The sequence below is a fragment of the Anolis carolinensis genome, chromosome 1, assembly GCF_035594765.1.
Source record: "Anolis carolinensis isolate JA03-04 chromosome 1, rAnoCar3.1.pri, whole genome shotgun sequence".
NCBI lineage: Eukaryota > Metazoa > Chordata > Lepidosauria > Squamata > Dactyloidae > Anolis > Anolis carolinensis.
In genome coordinates, this window is record NC_085841.1 from 350,614,315 (window position 1) to 350,634,394 (window position 20,080).

The 20,080-nt window shown below is 36.8% G+C and overlaps 1 protein-coding gene across 12 annotated transcripts in view; it reads left to right on the plus strand.

Annotated features, from left to right (window-relative positions):
- The window catches only part of mark3 (microtubule affinity regulating kinase 3), an 83,372-nt gene that overhangs the window by 41,979 nt on the left and 21,313 nt on the right, over positions 1-20,080 (plus strand). For 6 of the 12 annotated variants that reach the window (XM_062968522.1, XM_062968519.1, XM_062968520.1 and 3 more), the window contains 9 exons: positions 588-644; positions 1,987-2,223; positions 2,350-2,469; positions 3,203-3,302; positions 3,555-3,667; positions 5,238-5,391; positions 7,955-8,172; positions 16,891-16,968; positions 17,513-17,616. In XM_062968522.1, coding sequence (XP_062824592.1) covers positions 588-644; positions 1,987-2,223; positions 2,350-2,469; positions 3,203-3,302; positions 3,555-3,667; positions 5,238-5,391; positions 7,955-8,172; positions 16,891-16,968; positions 17,513-17,616 — 1,181 coding nt within the window. The remainder of the gene's footprint in view (positions 1-587; positions 645-1,986; positions 2,224-2,349; positions 2,470-3,202; positions 3,303-3,554; positions 3,668-5,237; positions 5,392-7,954; positions 8,173-16,890; positions 16,969-17,512; positions 17,617-20,080) is intronic. The other 6 variants (XM_062968524.1, XM_062968525.1, XM_008115735.3 and 3 more) reach the window with 1 other exon arrangement.

Below are 20,080 nucleotides of genomic sequence, written 5' to 3' on the forward strand. Positions count from 1 at the left end.
GTTGGGACAGACATCAGCAGCCTGTCACTCTTCAGGGGAGGAGAATGATGGAGGTGTGAAGTGTGAGGCTGGGGCTTGCCCACTCCTTTTTAATATATTTATTATTCCTGCATTTTTTAAAACCAGTTCAGTACACCAAACTGGGGTGGTTCAATTATTTGGCTAAGGATGTAGGAATGCTGTGTTTACACTATTTTTACCTTCTTGGAAACTGCTGAGAAGTCTTAAAGATACTCATAAGAGATAACGTGTCACTCTTGCCACATATTGTCTGACTGTTAAATCTTGTTTACTAGACAGACAAGCCATAACAATATGTATTTGAAGGCTACGGTAGCCTAAGTAATAGGCTTGCCTTCACTTATCTCTCTGACTCCTATCTCAAATGCACTTAATTGAATAATTCTTATTGATTTCAGTGGAACTTAACCACAATTAAGAGAGTTTTTAGTTTGCAGTTTACTTGTAATGAGCATTATATTGACTGCGTAATTGCTTCCTGATTTTAGCAACTATTGTCAAAATATATGACTTCAAGTCTGTTTCTTTGATATATGCAGCTTTATATAATTCTGTTTTCTATCCAGATAGTATCTGCAGTGCAGTATTGCCACCAAAAGCATATTGTTCACAGAGATCTCAAGGTAAGAAGAAAATCCCAAGAATTTTTATATGGACATTAATTGTATTTCTTCTTATTTTATTCTGAAGATTATTCTGCTTTGGGCAGATATTTTTGCTTATTATTTACTGAAAGAAAAAAAGACGATTTCCTATAAATGTGAACCACTACATGAAGTATCAAGAGTAAAATACCTGTCTAATGTATCATTGCCCGATACCATATTTATAATGTAGAATGAGAGAACATATGAAAAAATCCTGGAGAGAGTTTTTAGTTATAAATGGACTCTTTCAATTGGGACAGGTTTTGCCAGCAGCACAAGGGGATTGCTGAGACAAAGCCAGCACAGTATTTCTGTCAGTTTCTCATTTTGAGTTTTATAGAAGCTGTTTGGATTATGGGGGAAGAGATAATTATCTCACTGTTTCTTATTTCATCACTAGCTGTCTTTTGGACAAAGATGTGGCAATATTAGGACAGAAGTCAATTTCCAGGCTACAATAGTAAAAGTGTTTCTGTTGTTGCATCCTTTCTTGTCCTCAAAACTCCACCATCTTTTGGTGCTTTGGGATCCTTATTATCTAGGTCTTGGTCTATCTCAACATTCATTTACTTTTCATATGCCCTCTTCCCCTTCTCAAAGGTTCTCTCCAAAGCCTTTTCTCAGTTTCCCATTTGTGTTAGTCCATGTTCCCTTCTTTTCTCTCTGTTTTTTAAACATCTTAATCAGGAACCTCATTTCCTATAGCTAGTGCTATATGTTGAGCCATCCAGGTAATTTTACATAAATTCATTATGACACCTCTCCTTTCAGAAAAACTAGAAAATTCTTTTTGCTATATTATGATAAAAGCAGTTCCTTTATAAACATTAGAAGCTGGCACATACCAAATATTTTTAGGTCACTAGGAAAAGAAGTTAGAAACCTGACTCTTCTACAGTTCATATAAACAACCAATTGACTAAAGATAGAGGCAGAGATAATCAGTGGCTACATATTGTAGTTTTCCCATTCTAAGGCACACTTTTTTCCTGTATAAACATCTTTAAAAATGGGATGCATCAAAGACTTATCTTATGTATTTTTGGTGGTGGTACTGAAATTAGGGTGCATCTTACAATCGGTGGTGTCTTACAATTGAAGAAATTCAGGAATTTTTGTACAGCAATATAGTCTATGAGATTCCTTTGCCAGCTAAATTTTATTACTTAATAAAACTTAACCATTACATATTGAATTTTGAAATGCTTGAAATATGGAATATATATATATATATATATATATATATATATATATATATATATATGAATGAATGACATGGGTAGTGTATTCATGTCTTATTACATATTTTCCCATCTAGGCTGAAAATCTTTTGCTTGACGCAGATATGAACATTAAAATAGCCGATTTTGGTTTTAGCAACGAGTTTACAGTTGGAAATAAACTGGACACATTTTGTGGCAGCCCTCCTTATGCTGCTCCAGAGCTCTTCCAAGGCAAGAAGTATGATGGACCTGAAGTAGATGTTTGGAGTTTGGGTGTTATTCTTTATACTCTTGTGAGCGGATCTTTGCCTTTCGATGGGCAAAATCTAAAGGTATGTGTCTAATTTATGTTTAAAAGGCCATAGGAAGACCTTGTAGCATACTGATATATAAAGTGACTGTATATTGGACACATTTGCAGCTGTTACCTTTTATTTATTGTTCCAATGTGATTTAAGGAACTGAGAGAGAGAGTGCTGAGAGGAAAATACAGGATTCCTTTCTACATGTCAACAGACTGTGAAAACCTACTAAAACGTTTTCTGGTGCTAAACCCAACCAAAAGAGGCACTCTTGAGGTAATTTAATTTTTTTAGGTTTCTCTGAATTTCATTGAAAGGGTTTTTACTGAATCAGAATTTAAAAAATTCTTTCAGTAAGAAGGAATACTATATTTGGAAATTAATTGGAAAAATCTTCCATTTTGGCCAAAATATTCATCTTCTGCAGTAGATTAAAAAAATCACTTGCTCTAACCTTCGTATAAGCTCCACACAAACTACTGTTGATCTTATGGATTAATTCATACAAATACTGAATTGTATTGTAGCAATTCATGATCACTCTGATTCATTATGAAAGGTGTTGTGCTCCACCTAGAGGGTGCTCTTTGTCTTAATCAGTGGAAACTGAACTAGGTAAATGTTTTTATAGAGCCAAACTAATACCAGCAACAACAAAAAATACAGCATTTTTTAGATAACCTAAATTCCAACCACTGGAACTTTGGTTCCAAAACACATTGGAAACTTGTACGGATGTGTTTTTACTTCTTTAAAAACTTATTTGGGCACGTAGTTGACTAGAAACCATGCCTTTCTCAAACCAAGTTACTATGAAGATGCAACTATTTTCTTGGATTATTGTAGCAGAATTGTCTTCTTACGTTGCTTTCTGTAAAATGAAGGCAATATGAGTTTAGAGAAGACAATTTTTGATTAAGTCAAACTTCTTCATTGTCTGTTACTTGGATTTAATAGGGTTTTTAAATTTTTACTGCTGCTATACTAACATCAAAATTTGTCTTTGCAGCAAATCATGAAGGACAGATGGATCAATGCAGGGCATGAGGATGATGAACTTAAACCTTTTGTTGAACCAGAGCTAGACATCTCGGACCAGAAAAGAATAGGTATGAGTTGATTGGAGACCATTGGCATAATGACAATTGTATGTGTCGTGGAAGATCATTGGCATAATAACAGTTGTGTCTGCAGTGTATCTTTAACCATTTAATTTTACAAATTAAGATAGAAGTTTGGCATTCATATTTTATTCCATGTCAAGAAGTTATATTTTATTGTGTTGTTAAATTTTATTGGGACGCAAATATCAACTGTAATAATTTCATAAAACAACATTTGAATCTTTGTATCTGTTTTAGACATTATGGTTGGAATGGGATATTCTCAAGAAGAAATACAGGAATCTCTTAGTAAAATGAAATATGATGAAATCACTGCTACGTATTTGCTACTAGGAAGGAAATCATCAGAAGTGAGTAAAATGCGTAAAGTCTTGTATGTTAATTTTGGATATTCAAGGACTCAGCCTGGGCAATATGCCAGTGATATTTGTGCTAGCTCGAGGAAATGTGAGTGGGAAGGTAGAGTTGCATTTACATCCTGATTGTGAGCTTCCCATATTGCTACTGTGTGAATATCCAAAGGACTTGTGCCTACAAGAACATCCTGAAAGTAGGAGGGTGTTCAACAGTGGAGTAGACTGCCCCAGATAGTGTTGGAGATTTGTAAAAAGAGGCTGGATGGCTGTGCTTCAGACAGCTTTAATATATTAATATATGGCAGGGTTGGTGTAGATACTATAGCTGATGTTATCCCGTCCAGCTCTAAGGTTCTATTACTCTAATTTCAATAATTTTAAGTGTTGGATTCGCCAATTAAATTTCTGAATCTAATATGTAGATTCCATCTCCTAGTCTTTGCACCCATAGAAACAACTGATTGATTGATTTTACATATTTTTGCCCTGCTCCTACAAGGCAGTATACAGAAATGTATTCAGTGTTTCCCTAACCACTTTCTATTTGTAATTTAAGACATAATTACAGAATGGCAAAATATCCACAGCAGCCCAAACTTTGCATAAGTCCAATTACTTTGGAATACTTGTTATCAAAAAAATTATTCTGGACTTTCTCAGTTTGAATACTCTTAAATCTAGGCAATCAAGATACTTTAGTAACATGGCTTATAGATTTATTTAATAAAAGTGATTCATGCTCAGTAGGGACATTTACGTTGCTGTGGTTGTTGATGACCACACATCATTTAATTGAGTGATGTGCAGATGAAGCCATATTTTATACTGTGGCGAAAAGGCTACAGGACAAAGAACTTTTGACAAATTGTTGCAGCTATTGTTTGATTAAGTTTCATCCAGTTCAGAAGAAATAAAAGTGCATCATCCTTTTACTGTTTTCAAGCTCAAGAGACATCCCATACTTTGTTTTGTTTCTCAGTGCAAAAACAATGATATCCAGAAATCACTCCCACACTCTGTTTTTATACTTGTTTTTTTCCTAAATGAGCCAGCAAACTGGCAAGACAGTCTAGGTATATAATGTCTAGGCATTTAATTTGCAATATTTCTCAGGTTTCAGGGAAAGGTTCCTTCTGGGATTTTGTAACTTGAATTGTCTGAGGACTGTTCTGAGATAGTTGATAGTTCACAAACCTTCCAAGAAACTGCAGCTCCATTTGTCTTGCTCATCCATAGACTTCATGGACAAAGAATGATCAGTTGCTTCATGTTTTGAAAGAATCAGGTCTGAAAAAATGTGTCACATGACCTCATTTTCATAATTGATTCTGTTTTGCTCATGTCTTTTACTTTCACCTTCATATATTAATAATTTCTATAGCACATTAATCTTACCATTCAAACCTGTAAAGTTTCAGAAGTAGCAAAGGGTGAAATGCATTCTGTCAGAGATGTTAATTAGCTCTTTAGACCCATGAAGTGATGAGTTGCCTTTATTATCTTGCCATGTCCAGAACTAGAAAACTAACAATACAATCATTTATCCTGTCTGCTTATGTTTTAGTTGGATGCAAGTGACTCAAGCTCTAGCAGCAATCTTTCACTCGCTAAGGTCAGGCCAAGTAGTGACCTAAACAACAGCACTGGACAGTCTCCACACCACAAAGTACAGAGAAGTATATCTTCCAGCCAGAAGCAACGACGCTACAGTGACCATGGTAAGTGACATCATCACTGACTTAGAACTTTCGTTAAGAGAAAACAGCTAATAATGTGCTGATCTATTGAATCTCAGACTGTATTCACACTGCAGAAGTACACCTGTTTAATATTGCAGTAACTATGGTGAATATATACTGTGGAATTCTGGGGCTTCTGGTTTTGTGAAATATTTGTCCTTCTCTGCCAGAGAGCAGTGTTGCCATAACAAATTATACATCCCATAATTTCAAAGGGATGGCAGTTAAAAATTCAGATTGCTATAATTTTCAGTGTGGATGATCTCTCGGTGTCTAGAGTAAAAATAAAAGACTTCAGAGGATGAAGTTTGTGTATACAAGTTAATAGAATGTTTGAGGTTGGTGTTAGAGACCAACTATTATTGCTGGCCCAAATATTGACCAAAGCTGGAATCCTGTTGGTGTACAAAGCTAGTAGTTGTATTTTTCTGGTGAAGTGGTTCTAAGGGAAAGCAGATAGCAGATATCATCTGCCATCTGTTAGCAACCAGTTTTTCAAGTACTTTACTTCCTTCACAATCAGTGTACTCGTTGCTTTTTCCCTCTTGCAACTAACATTTACAACACTGTGGTTACTCCAGCTATAATCTGCCAGCAGGATTCTGGACAGGGACATCAATTTCACTGTGCCAAATTCTGATCTTTAGAGAACTGTATGAGTTGATATTTTTCAAACATCTGTGTGGAATTTATTTAATCCAAACAAAAGCACCTGTCTTATTTATGAAAAAATAAGAGCTGTGAAGGCCTTTCTAACACTTCTAAGTTATTGTTGCATTTCCCTTCCGAGTGAAAGGAAAAACCTGTTTCACTTGATGCTGGTTTCTGGTTGTGCTAAAGATTAAGGATGTTCCTCACTTTATTCAGTCATTCTTATTGGCATCTTTAGTATGCCTCACATAGAACCTCACATACTTTATATGAGCTACCTAGTGGTATCAGATATCTTCAGAGTAATTTAAATTACAACATCTCTTGGTCTAAAAAATGATGTCTGAAATTTTCACTAATCTAGAAGTTGTAAGTACTTTAGGGGACAATTCTATAAATTTTAGCATCAAAATATTAGATATTTAAAAATTCCAAGTATGGAGTATCAACTATATATTGTTCATTCAGGTGTTACAGTTTTATTATTCTATTTATCAGCTTAATTTCCAAATGAAGAAAATTTGCAGTATGTTTTTACCCATTTTATTGTATTTACACTTGCTAATTGAACTCTGAGGTGGCTGCCAAGAGATAATAAGTGTTAATTCCAAATGAAACAATTGTTGCCAGAATGAAAAACTCAAGGCAGTTTGTGAAAAACATAATCAGCTATGTGACTCCACAAAAATGAATATATCATGCATCGAGAAGTTTAGTTGACTAATATATTGCCTTACTTTATTATTAAGTTAAATCAGGTATACTTACTTTTCAGCGTGTCCCTGTGGCATTCATTTTTGTCCTAGAAAACACTTCTAAGAATTTCTTTCAAAAAGCACCAAAGTTCCCTCTCTTAATCCTACTTTGTGTGTGCCTTTTTGTTTTTGAGACTATTAAGTCAGCCTGTGTTTAAAAGAACTTGGAGAACTGTGTGTTCACCAGTATTTCTTTTCACTTCCTCTTTCCTGAGGGATTGCCATCGCTTCTACAAAGTCTATTAGTTATGCAAAGCAGCAACACACAGGCTGTTTCCCAGTATGACCTAGTAAAATTGACCTTCTTTTTGATCTGAATACACCACAGGGCTTAATCTTGGCCTCAAAAAGGTCAACTTTTTCCTATGCAGTCTCTTAAAATCATCTTGATTGGTTTGAAGTGAGCAAACAAATGTTAAAAGCTTGTACTTGTTTCAGTACTAAGAAAAATAAATCCTTGCAGAAAGTTGTCATCTTTTGCAGGAATACCTTCATATCTTGCTTTTTGTTAGAAATACAGTAGAGTCTCACTTATCCAACATAAACGGGCCAGCAGAATGTTGGATAAGCGAATATGTTGGATAATAAGGAGGGATTAAGGAAAAGCCTATTAAACATCAAATTAGGTTATGATTTTACAAATTAAGCACCAAAGCATCATGTTATACAACAAATTTGACAGAAAAAGTAGTTCAATACTCAGTAATACTATGTAGTAATTACTGTATTTACGAATTTAGCACCAAAATATCACGATATATTGAAAACATTGACTACAAAAATGCGTTGGATAATCCAGAACGTTGGATAAGTGAGACTCTACTGTAGTCACTATAAAAATAAGCCCTGTTGTATAAACAAATCATTGTTTATAATTTTGCTCATCACAGCAACTTGATATTTGAATATCAAACAGTGTTAAGAGATATTTGGCTCTATAAATTTAGTGGCCACCATTGTATCTACTGTTCATAAAATCACAAATGTACTTGCCAATGCTTGTTACAGTATTTAGTGTTGAACTGTCTCATTATAGTAAGAGATTATTAAATGTCCTGGCTTTTAAAAAAATGTCTTACATTTTAAATAATGGTATGGAACAGTACTTTGTAATCAGTTTTGTTTTGGTTTTTTAGCTGGTCCATCTATCCCTCCAGCAGTGGCATATCCAAAAAGAAGTCAGACTAGCACTGCAGACAGTGACCTCAAAGAAGAAGGGACTCAATCACGGAAATCTAGCAGCAGTGCTGCTGGGGGAAGAGGAATAGCTCCTGCTAGCCCCATGCTTGGAAATGCCAGCAATCCGAATAAGGCTGATATTCCTGACCGTAAGAGAAGCTCTGCTGCACCCAGTGTAAGTAGACCATTAAATGCTCGGATGTATATATACTTATGGATAAGTCACTCTGATATAGAAGTCAAGGACAAGTTTTGGAGTCAAAATTATGAATGTTGAATGACCTATAGATATGATAGATAGATAAGTAAAGTCCATGGATGCCAAAGATTTGCTGCTGTGATGGACATCAGAGTGGATTGGGTTTTTTTCCGACTTTTCCGGGCCCTTTCCATGTTCTCCATCCCAGTGGGGAAAAGCCACTGTGACAGTGGAGAGAAGAGAGTAAATAGGAACTTTTTTCAACTTCTCTCCAGCCTTCTCCCAGGACAGACTAGAGTGGGAGTTAGTTAACCCAGGGAGATCCTAAAAGAAACACCTTGACCGTCCTCTTTTCTATACCTGAAGACAGGGAAGCGCCAAAAAGCATCTGCTCATTTTTTCAAGCAGGCATTATTTAAGGACAAGAGTGCTGCATATATTTACCCAGATTTGGGGAACTGATATTTTGGTACAATATTTTCAATTTTCATACAATTATATGTGCTGAATTTTTTCTTTTCAGAAAATCCTAATTTGTGATGAGCATTTTATGGAAAAACTAATGAAAGTCATTTGTTTAATCAGAAGAAAACTTAGATTGCTTTTTTAAAAATAACTATGAATCTGACCGGTTAATCCAGTAGTTTATTAATCCAGAGCCTGTTTAAGAGCTTTAGTTGGAGGGGTGTGTGTGTGAATGTAAGCAGTGTTGTGATATGCCGTTGTGTATTTTCCTTCCACCTCCATTGTATTTCTGTAGTCTTTGTCTTATAGCTAATTAAGCTCCTTTTTACTGTATTTATGGCGGAAGAACTATCCTTTTTATTTGGTACTTCTATAATGCCAGAATTTATCATTTAGGACAAATGTAGAGTGTACTATGCTATCCTGTTGTCACCCAGAATTTATTATTTAGGATACATTTAGAGTGTCTACTATGCTATCCTGTAGCCACCCATACAGTGCTGCTGAAATTTGTGGTGGCCCTGCTATTGTCAAAACTTTACTGTCCGTTTGCCTCCATTCTTTGCAAAAACCTAAAAAAATCAATTTTCTCATATGCTTCCTATATTTTGTTGTGGTTCTGCATGTTTATGGTTGGTAGATAAAATATGAGTGATGGATTGCGAATGGTTCCTCCAGGTTCCCACCATATACGGGCACACATACATTATAAATAGGTGTGGTTCTCCACCCAATTTCTTTAGAGTGAGGGATGGAACTTTCTTTGCCATTTGTCAGCTAACCTGTATCTGTCTGGAGTTCTCTTTTATCACCTTCTGGTCATCCAATTTGTTACTAGCAGTAAAATCTAAAAAGGCATAGTTAGAGTCAACACTCCACTTAAGCATTCTTAAGCATTGGAGTCTCAGTATATTCATATGGGAGTATTCGCAGGTCCTCTGTTAGTTTTTTAGGTAGCTTATTATATCCAGAAATATACAAACATGCAAGCTCCCCATAGTGCAAAAAATACATTTTGACTTCTTGGAGCATCATTTTCCTTACATTACACTGCAAAAAAAAAAAAGGTTACACTTTCAGAGGAATTGAATTCTTATATCATCAACACTTTTTAGCAGGCTTCTATATGCTTTATATATAGAGGAACTTTGTCAACTTACTATAACTTATCCATTTCTTCATTAAGAAATGTAATTTCATCTTCTAAGTAACTATAAATCTCTCAACAGTCATCTGTAGACAGACTGACATTCAGGGGGTTAATGTTCCTGGACATTGCTTTATATTGCAGCATTCATTACAGTCAGTTACATGACTATTTAGGATATCCTAATTGAGAACAGAAGTTCTTTTACCAGCATGGTTCATCTGTCAGCATGGTCTCATCAATGAACAGCTTGGAACAGCATTACTGTTTATTCAACAGCTTTCTTTATATGGTGGAGACTGACTCTTGGGTTGATCCCTCCCCCAGGGGTTCCTCTCAGCCTAGTTTTTATTATTTCTAGCTGACAGATTTTATCCAATAAGTTTAGCATTCCCTGCTTATGTAAACAATTAGTTCCTTCCTTAGAGGTGACATAACATGTCAGATACACTTGGGCCTTGTCTTCCTTTCATCAGATTATATCAGACATCTGATTAACTCAATCATCTGCTTTAATACAACACATGTCATGGGTTCATTAAGGTCAATTCACTGTTTATACTAGCTTATCGTTGTTTATAGTTATGCTGGCTTGTTTCCTAGAACTAGACTCTTGGTGACACACACACTGTACAATTCACAGAGCCTTCTACTTTATATTTTATGTTTAATACATACATAGCTTACTTTTATTTTTAATACTGGAACCCAAGTCACCATACAGCCTGTAACAAGAAAACACTAGAAAAATTGCAAATAGAACCCACAGATGTCTGAAGACATGATTTGTCATGCAAAACTCCCCCCTCCCCAGGAACATTTCAGATCCAAAAGGGCATTTTTTTGGTTTCAGACAAGGCCAGGGGCTTTCATAAACATCAGCGGTGAATACCACCCAAGGTGGCTGGGGATTCTATTTCACAAATCTTCAGGAGAAACCTTTTCAGCATGGGGGTTGGGTGTATGGATTAATGAAGTCCACAGAGGTCAGAAATACCCCCTGGATTTCCAGAAGTTGCCCACCCCTTTGTATGATATGAAGAGATGTTCAAACATTATCTTCCCCATATAGAACAGATGCAAATTTTGATGGCACATGCTGAAGACTAGTCAAGACACACATTGTGGGCTTCATGAAAGCTGATTTTGGAGCATAGAAAAACAATCAGTAAGATCCTACTGTCAGAAATATTCAAAAAGGGGGGTGATTAATGGTGCATACAAGTTTCTTAAAGATGAGATAATAAAGGAATGATTGCAATAAAAAAGAAAAATGGGAGGACTCTAAAGAAACCAAGGTGGATCTTGGCATGTTGGAATATCATATAGTCTATTACAAATAAAATAATTATAGGAATTGATGTAGTATAATTCACTATAATCAGAAAATTATTCCCAAAAACAAGTTTAGGTATATTTAAAACACAAGAAAACCTCCAAACTACAAGCAAAAATATAACTGTAAATCAGCTTCTTTGAATCAAGGAGGTGCTCTGAATCACATTTTGGACAAAAATGGGATGTATTTTATATTATGTGTTTCCACTGCACCCCCTTCTACACTGCAATATAATCCAGATTATCAAAACAGATAATCCACATTATTTGCGTTGAACTGGATTATACACTGCCAGATAATCCAATTCAAAGTAGATTATCTGGATTTTACAATTTTATTTGTAATAGATTATATGATATTCCAACATGCCAAGATCCACCTTGGTTTCTTTAGAGTCCTCCCATTTTTCTTTTTTTATTGCAATCATTCCTTTAATTATCTCATCTTTAAGAAACTCGTATGCACCATTAATCACCCCCCCCCCCTTTTTGAATATTTCTGACAGTAGGATCTTATTGTTTTTCTATGCTCCAAAATCAGCTTTCATGAAGCCTACAATGTGTTTCTTGACTAGTTGATTTCCCAATTCCTGTATCTAGCAAATCCCAAGAGAACATAATCACTTTGACTCAAGAATCTCATTACTTCCATCCTGTTGACCAATTCCTGTGCATCAGCATTAAATCTGAAATAGTTGATCCCCTGTTACCACCTTCAGTTTCTCTACAAAGAAATTGTCTGCAAGACAAGAGAGGAAATGGTTGGATCTGACATTTGTTTAACAATGAAATATCAGAGTGGTTAAAATCTCTCATTACTACTTTATCACTTCTTTGAATGTTCAGTTTTTTCATCTATGGAGGTGTCATCTGAGACTTCTATTAGACTTTGGGGTCTATAGTAGAGCACAAAGTGATGTCACTCCATTAATTTTTACTCAAATGCTCTCAATATGTTTTCCATACTTTAAGTCATGGATCTCCTAAAAGGCATTGATATTCCCGACATGTGCTTCTAGTCCTTCTTTCTTATTTGCTTCTCCTTCTTTTGAAATAGGTTATATCCCACTATTATAGCCCAAACATAAGACTTATATCATTAGTTGTTGGTGATGCCTACTGAATTATATTTTACCTTTCTTGTTAGGAGTCCAAATTTATAACATTTTTGTTTTCCATGGTCTGTTAATATGTATGTAGACACTCAAGACTATGAATCATTCTCTCCAGTTCCTTGTTTGGTTGTTGTTGTTGTTTTTTTTTTGGGGGGGGGGGGGTTTGCTCACTATTTGAGTTTGTATACAGTCAGCTTGATTTTCCTGTAACATTGTGATTTTTGCTTCAGAACTTGATGTTTCTCTGCCCTTTAGAATACTGTGTCCCTCCCCAACCAAACCCAGGCCCCTTCCACACAGCTGAATAAAATCACACAATATCTGCTTTGAATTGGGATATATGGCAGTATGGACTCAGATAACCCAGTTCAACCCAAATATTGTGGGTTATTCTGCCTTGATATTTTCGGTTATATTGCTGTGTGGCAGCACCCCCAGTGAGATTCTTGGCCAATATGGTCTTACCAGTTGTTGGGAGGTACAACCCATCTTTTCCCAGCAGTCCTTTATGAATGCCAAATCTTTCCTGATGACATTGTTTTCGATACTAGCTGTTCATTTCTAGTGTATGTCACTCTCTTCTTAGGTCATGTCCTTCAGCAGGAAGGAGTGATAGAATAACAGGCTATGTCCCAAGATTTTTCAGCTTTCTGCTGAAAACCACTTGCATTTGTTCCTATAGGGATAAGAAGGGAGGAATAATTGTTGGTGGGTTCAAGGTTCCCTAGTAGCTTCTCTCTCATCTCATGGAACTTACTTAAGGTATTTTAAGTTCTATGCAGTACTACTTCTGTTATTCCCAGCAGAGAATAATTTGCCACCACCAGATCTCTCTTTCTTCCTCTGGGAAAAGGCAGGGAGCGTCCTCCAAAGTTACTATCATACTGTAAAAAACCCTCCAAGGTTATCACCATGTTCTCCAAGGACAGAGGCTTTTATCTGTGATGACTCATGGGCCATGTAGTCCCGTTCCTGGTACTATTGTGGCAGATGAAGAGGAAAACTTGGGTTTCCCACCGTTTCAGCCAGAATTGGAGCCCTTGCACCTGCAAGATGTTTGCCCACAAGAAGTCAGCCAAACAAGCCTTGAGCAGAAATCTCCCCCATTTTCTCGCCGGGATAATTATAATCGAGATAGAGGCGCTAGGGAGGCGAATCGCAGAAGCGCCAGGATTGCTGCCAGACAATTAGCTGATTAAGCCTGTTTCCCTTGGGAAATCTGAAGGAGTCATGCATCTGGACACAGTATGGGTTTCGTTTCTTGTTCCCCAGGGAAAGTGTTCCTTGGCGGGAAAACAAGATCCTATATAGGTGTTTACCCGCAAAGAAATCCTTGCGGAGTCAATTCGTCAGCTTCGGGAGTAGATTGTGTGTGGACTACGCTACTCCAGTTCCCTCGGACCTTGTTCTAGTTCCAAGTCTGCCTTGTCCCCGGATCTTGCCACGGACCTCGTTCTTGCTTCTTGCCTCTTGTTGCCACGTATCAAGCCTTGTTTGCCAAGAATCTAGTTTGCTTCCAGCCTTGTTGTCAAGCTCCATTGGACTAAAGGACCCTGTCATTTCCCCACACTTCGCTTGGCAAAGTGTGTGTTTCGGTTATTGGATTATAACTTTGGACTCTAATATCTCATATTGGACATTGTTTTCCTGGACTATATTTGACCTTTCCTGAAAGGTCTACTTCTGAACTATGTTCTTCACTTGTTTTTATTGACTATATATTCCTTTAATAAAGATATTAGATAGATTCTGGCCTCTGCGCATGGTTATTGGTGCTCTGCAGCCTGGGTCTTGACATTATCCTTGTTTGTGGGATTTGTAATCACTAGTTAATGAGAGATCTTGAAATCAGCTGTGTAGCTCCATACTCACAGCATGGTTCCGGTAGTCAAGTGTCTACCTTGTGTGTTTGAGAATTGTCTTCCTCCCTACAAACAGCACCTCTGTGACATCCTTCCAAGAAAGTGTTTCTTAAAGTTTCCTCTTCCCAGATACATTGAAGTGTAATCACAAGCAGACATATTTTCTCTTCCAGCCCATCAGCCAATTTGCAGCAGGTATAGGCCTTCAGATGCTCTGGCTACTTGGTCTGTTTTTGTTTTAGATTGTGTCAGTTACTGTAATACAGACATTAATGTCACTTACGTTTCTGCGGTTTGTCCTGCTCCCCAGGATTGTTCTCTTCAGTGGATTGAGAGCCAGCTTCTGTCTCACAATTAATTCTTTCTTCTCTCCTCACAGGGAGAGAAGCAGTAGACAAAATGGTAGTTCCCCTCATTCAGATTAAGCATAATATCCCTTTGGTTGTTCATGTCTCTCCTACAGCGACCCAATTTTACAATCTCTCCCTCCAGGAGGGAGTGAAAAAGAAAGCTCTGTATATTTCAAACTCTATGCAGGCTCAGTTGCTAATATAGTTAAATAGGTATGACGGTAAATTTAATTTTTTTTGGCTTTTGAAGTAGTTCTGTAAAAGACAGTTTTGTAGCTGCAGAACTCCATGGACCTTGACTTATTTAGACAGGATAACAAGCTTTTGCAGGTGTCGTATTGCCGGGAACAGAAAAGGCATCCATGTTTAAATTACTTTCCTACCTAGAAGCAGTTAAGTACTATCTACTCTATTTCAATTTTATCTTGTTTCCTTTTATTGTGTTTTGATGCACATTGGTCTCCAAATCTTTTTCTTCAGTATTTGTTTTTTTAGTTTTTCAGACTACAACTCCAAGGCTTAATATTTTTAAGAGGAATTAAATCTCTCATCAGACAGGGAAATCCACTGAATGGACTTGTACAAATCAGTCTCTCTCAACCTCAGAGGAAGGCAATGGTAACCTTCCCCCCTTAAGAAACTTTGTCAAGAAACCCATGATAGGTTTGCCTTAGCGTTGCCATCGGTTATATACAAGGTGAAGGTACATAGCAACAATGTACAGTAGAGTCTCACTTATCCAAGCTAAACGGGCCGGCAGAAGCTTGGATAAGCGAATATCTTGGATAATAAGGAGGGATTAAGGAAAAGCCTATTAAACATCAAATTAGGTTATGATTTTACAAATTATGCACCAAAACATCATGTTATACAACAAATTTGACAGAAAAAGTAGTTCATTATGCAGTAATGTTATGTTGTAATTACTGTATTTACAAATTTAGCACCAAAATATCACAATATATTGAAAACATTGACTACAAAAATGGCTTGGATAATCCAGAGGCTTGGATAAGCGAGGCTTGGATAAATGAGACTCTACTGTATTTATTTATTTATTGTGCCAGAAGCAAAACCGGGGGTACAGTGGTAATGTATTTAAAAACACAAAGTTCAAAACTTAGAATTATGCTAAATGTCCTTTGACCAGTAGCTGGCCACTTGGAGTGCCTGTGGTGTTGCTATAAGAAGGTCCTCCAATGTGCATGTGGCAGGACTCAGATTACATTGCAGTATTTATTTATTTATTTACAGTAAATATATATTCCGCCCTTTTCACCCCGAAGGGGACTCAGGGCGGATCACATTGCACATATAAGGCAAACATTCAGTGCCATAACATAGAACAGAGACAGGCACGGGCTGGCCTCGAACTCATGACCTCTTGGTGATTTGTTACAGGTGGCCAGTAGGTATTCTGTAGTTTGCTCTTCTCCACACTCGCATTTCGTGGACTCCACTTTGTAACCCTATTTCTTAAGATTGGCTCTGCATCTCGTGGTGCCAGAATGCAGTCTGTTCAGCGCCTTCCAAGTCGCCCAGTCTTTTGTGTGCCCAGAAGAGAGTTTCTCATCCGGTCTCATCCACTGATTGAGGTTCCAGGCTCTAACCTGCCACTTCTGGACTCTTGCTTGCTGTCGTGTTCCAGCGGGTATCTCTGTAGATCTTAGAAAACTGTTTCTTGATTTAAGGCATTGGCGTGCTGGCTGATATCCGAACAGGAGATGGGCTGGAGATCTCACTGCCTTGGTCCTTTCATTATTGGCTGCTACTTCCCGGCGGATGTCGGGTGGTGCAATACCAGCTAAACAGTATAATTTCTCCAGTGGTGTGATAATGCGCCATGTCTCATTAATAGACACATCCACTATTTTAACGTGGTGAGATGTGTACTCAGCAGCAGAGTAGCAAAGCGCAAGGGCAGATGTCTTCACTGTGTCTGTTCACTGTGTAACAAATTAATGGAAAGGAATTTCCATGGAATTCCTGCAGGATAATTGCAAATGGTGTCTGCTGTCTGTGTTTGTGTTCCAAACTATGTCTGTCATCATATAATCAGCCTTTTTTATCAAGATGTTTTTTAAAAATAGAACTTAATCAGATTTCAGTGAAAAAAGTCCTTTCAAGATTTCCTTGCCAGTAAAAAATGCTGTTGACTTGGAGGTCTCATTTTTCTTGGATTGTTTCAAGTTAAGAGTGGGTGGAGGAAATAAATGGTAATGGGGTTGCTTGCTGTTAGTGGGATTTATCCTTTTCTTGTTTTGTTGTTCTGTTCAGGAAAAAGAGAGATTAATCACAAAACTTTCCAGATTTTTTTATTCCTGAATGAAGAAGGGGATATCTATTTGTTTTGACCATATGCTTTGTCTACTTTCAGTGCCTCTCAGACTTTTAAAAATCATTCTGTTATCTGCTAGCTCTTCTGTCGTTCCTGGAAAATTGATCAGTGGCTTGGGCCTATCTCCACACTCTTTCTCTATAAAGACAGAGGCAAAGTAATTATTTAACTTTCATTGTGCTCCTGTCCCCCCCAGTGCAATTTTACAGTGGGCTTATACTTACCTTTTCCTCTGTTATGTCATCCTCTGCTCTTCTACCCTTTTCATTGTTTTTTTTTTGTTATTTTCATCACACTTTTTCTTTGCAGCCTTAATTATTTTCTGTTGAAGTTTTTTTTAGTTCTTAGTGTAGTTAATAACAATTCTTAGCATTTTCTTGCAGTCTTCACTAGTTCTCAATTCTGATTTTGCTTAACATATCATTTAATTAGATTAATCTACTATTATGGAGGAGCCATAAATGTTTAACATACATTGCAAAAAGTAGTTTTGTGCTCAAAGTTTGGTTTCCACATAATGGAAGGGTAGTTTTAGGCCAAGGAATATGATGTTCTTATAACTGAGCAATTTTAATTCAATTTGTAATGAACAATGGCAGAATTATGACTATTAGTAAGCATTTATGTTTTAAGCTACTTTGCAGACTGTACATAATCAAATAGACCCTGCAAATTAACACCTATGTTCCATTTCTCTGTAGAATAATACTGCACCTGGAGCAATGACACGACGGAATACATATGTCTGTAGTGAAAGGGCAACTACAGACAGACATTCAGTCATTCAAAATGGCAAGGAGAGCAGGTAAGAATTTTCTGAAGAGAAAAAGTGCATACATAAACAGTTGTATTCTTCAGGATGTTGTAATAGTGGAAAAATGTAGATGTTTTTCCCTCTCTAAATTTAGAGAACATGAAAATATTTTTAGCATACTCCAAATAAGCTGTGGTATTAAATCTTAGAATTTCACAACTAGGTAAGATTTAATTTGCCATCTTTGGAATTGCAGACTGGGGCAGTTCAATAATAGATCTTTCTGGTTTCAATCGGAGTACAATGCAATGGCATATCTGCTCACAGATCAAATAAGCAAGAGTTCAAGGTGAACCGGTATGGAATTACTACTATAGGCAGTCCCCAAGTTATGAACATGATAGGTTCTGTAGGCTTGTTCTTAAGTTGGATTTGTTTGTAACTCAGAACAGGTACATTTTTAAGTGTAACTCCAGCTTAGCTTTTAGCTTTGGATAGCATAGGGAAGGGCTAACATACATGTGGTGTTCGCTTTGCTGTCTATGCCTCTGTTCAGAAGATTTCACTACACGTTCTGTCCCTATAATACAGTGGTTCTCAACCTAAGGTCCTCGGGTGTTTTTGGCCTTCAGTTCCCAGAAATCCCAGCCAATTTACAAGTTGTTGGGATTTCTGTGAGTTGAAGGTCAAAAGCATCTGGTGACCCCCCAGGTTGAGAACCACTGCTATAATAATTGGATTTTGAAAAAAAATGGCTTGTTATGGAAACAAGGATTAGTGACAAAGCTTCTGTGGAGATACCTTTCCCCCATGATAACTCTTTCAGGATTTAATTTCCCTTCCAAGAGGTAGATTTCTCTCACTTCCTGTTATCTCACCCCTCGTTCTTAACTGTGAGTCATTTGTAAGTCTGATGTTTGTAACTGACGGAGTGCCTGTATAAGCACATGCTTAACACTTTTATGCTAAAATGAATAGGACCTAAGAGTGTACAATGTTACTCTTTTATGTCCATAATTTGGTAGAATGATAGTGTCAAAAAGTTTTAAAAGAGGCTAGGCCAAGCACTGATGTTCAAAAAATAAAACAAAACATAGTATTGGTATATAGTAACACAAAGCCATGCAGCTTGGATCAAAAACAGTGGCATATTTCATTCCTAAAAGGGCTCCAGTCATTGCAAATTTTAGGTATATTCTTTGTCAAATGTAGATTTTTTTTTGTTTCATGTGTGAATGGGTTGTTCTGTTTGCTGAAAGAGCATCAATCATCTTGCATCTCCAACATTTGTCAAAGGAATGAAATATAAAAGTGTAATATGATTGTGTAAGATAGTTAGCCTCTTAAAATAAATACGTTGGGTATAGAGAACATCACAAATGACTATTTTCTCTTCAAACACATCCTGAAAATGTGAATTTATATCATCCTGCAGGTTTGTGTGGATGTAATTTTTTGTTTTCATTCTGCCACATTTTCCTTGGGGAAATTACCATTCTTACTTTTTAAGATTTTGACTTTGACATTATTTCAGGGGCTGCGAACCAGATTTTTTTTTTTTTTTAGGTTGAACTTCATCCTTAGCTCAGAGTATGATCCCAAACTATATGCATGCAGCACTGCATTTTTGCTGCTGGAGAACTCTGTGAAATGTTTCTTTTGCCATCAATGAGTTCTGGACAACTATACTAACCCATTTCCCCAGCTAGTAATCTGCTGGAAACTGATTGCATTCTGATGAGGAGACCAATGAGATTCCTAACCGAACCCAGATTGCAGCCAGTCTTTCATTTTAGAATCCCCTGCTTCTTCCTTCCCAGTTATAAAAAAAGAGATACTGTACTAAGCTGCAGAGCTGTGGCATAAAGTGGAGTAGCATTGAGAGAAAGAAATAAGTTAGTTCCTTTCCCTGTTTAAATAATCTGCTGGTTGTCTCCCATCAATATATGTATGTCTAATGTATGCAATTTAGATAAAAATGGGATTGGTAGAAAGGATTAATAATGGAAAAATTACTTTGACACTGCACATTAAAATGAAGTCGTGCCTCCTCTTCAACCTATCTACCTGTATTATTTCTTGTATATATGGAATTTAAGGAGTGTCAGTTGGAAATACTCTTGATGCATACTGTAGTCTACATTAAGTTGTTTACTTTGTATTAGACTCTTGCCGTTTTATGACTCGGGAGGGAGGATAATACTTTAAAGCCCATTTGTAAAATAAGACCCTTTGTATTCAGAATTTTATTAGTTGTGAATCTTGAAACCTTGAACCTCCTTATTTGATTTTCTGTTCCCAGAGCAGAAGTTGAGGTAGATAAAATATGACTGATTGTATTTGAATAGAGTTGCCTGTAGCATGAAATATGGTTATGTGTATTTAATAGAAGTTGTAAGATAGTTGAAACTGTACAAGAGATTCTTTGGAGGAACCGTTTCAGCATAACACGGGGGAGAGGAAAGGGGGCATCTAGCACCTCCTCTGACATCAGTTGCTTTATTTTAGTGTGAGT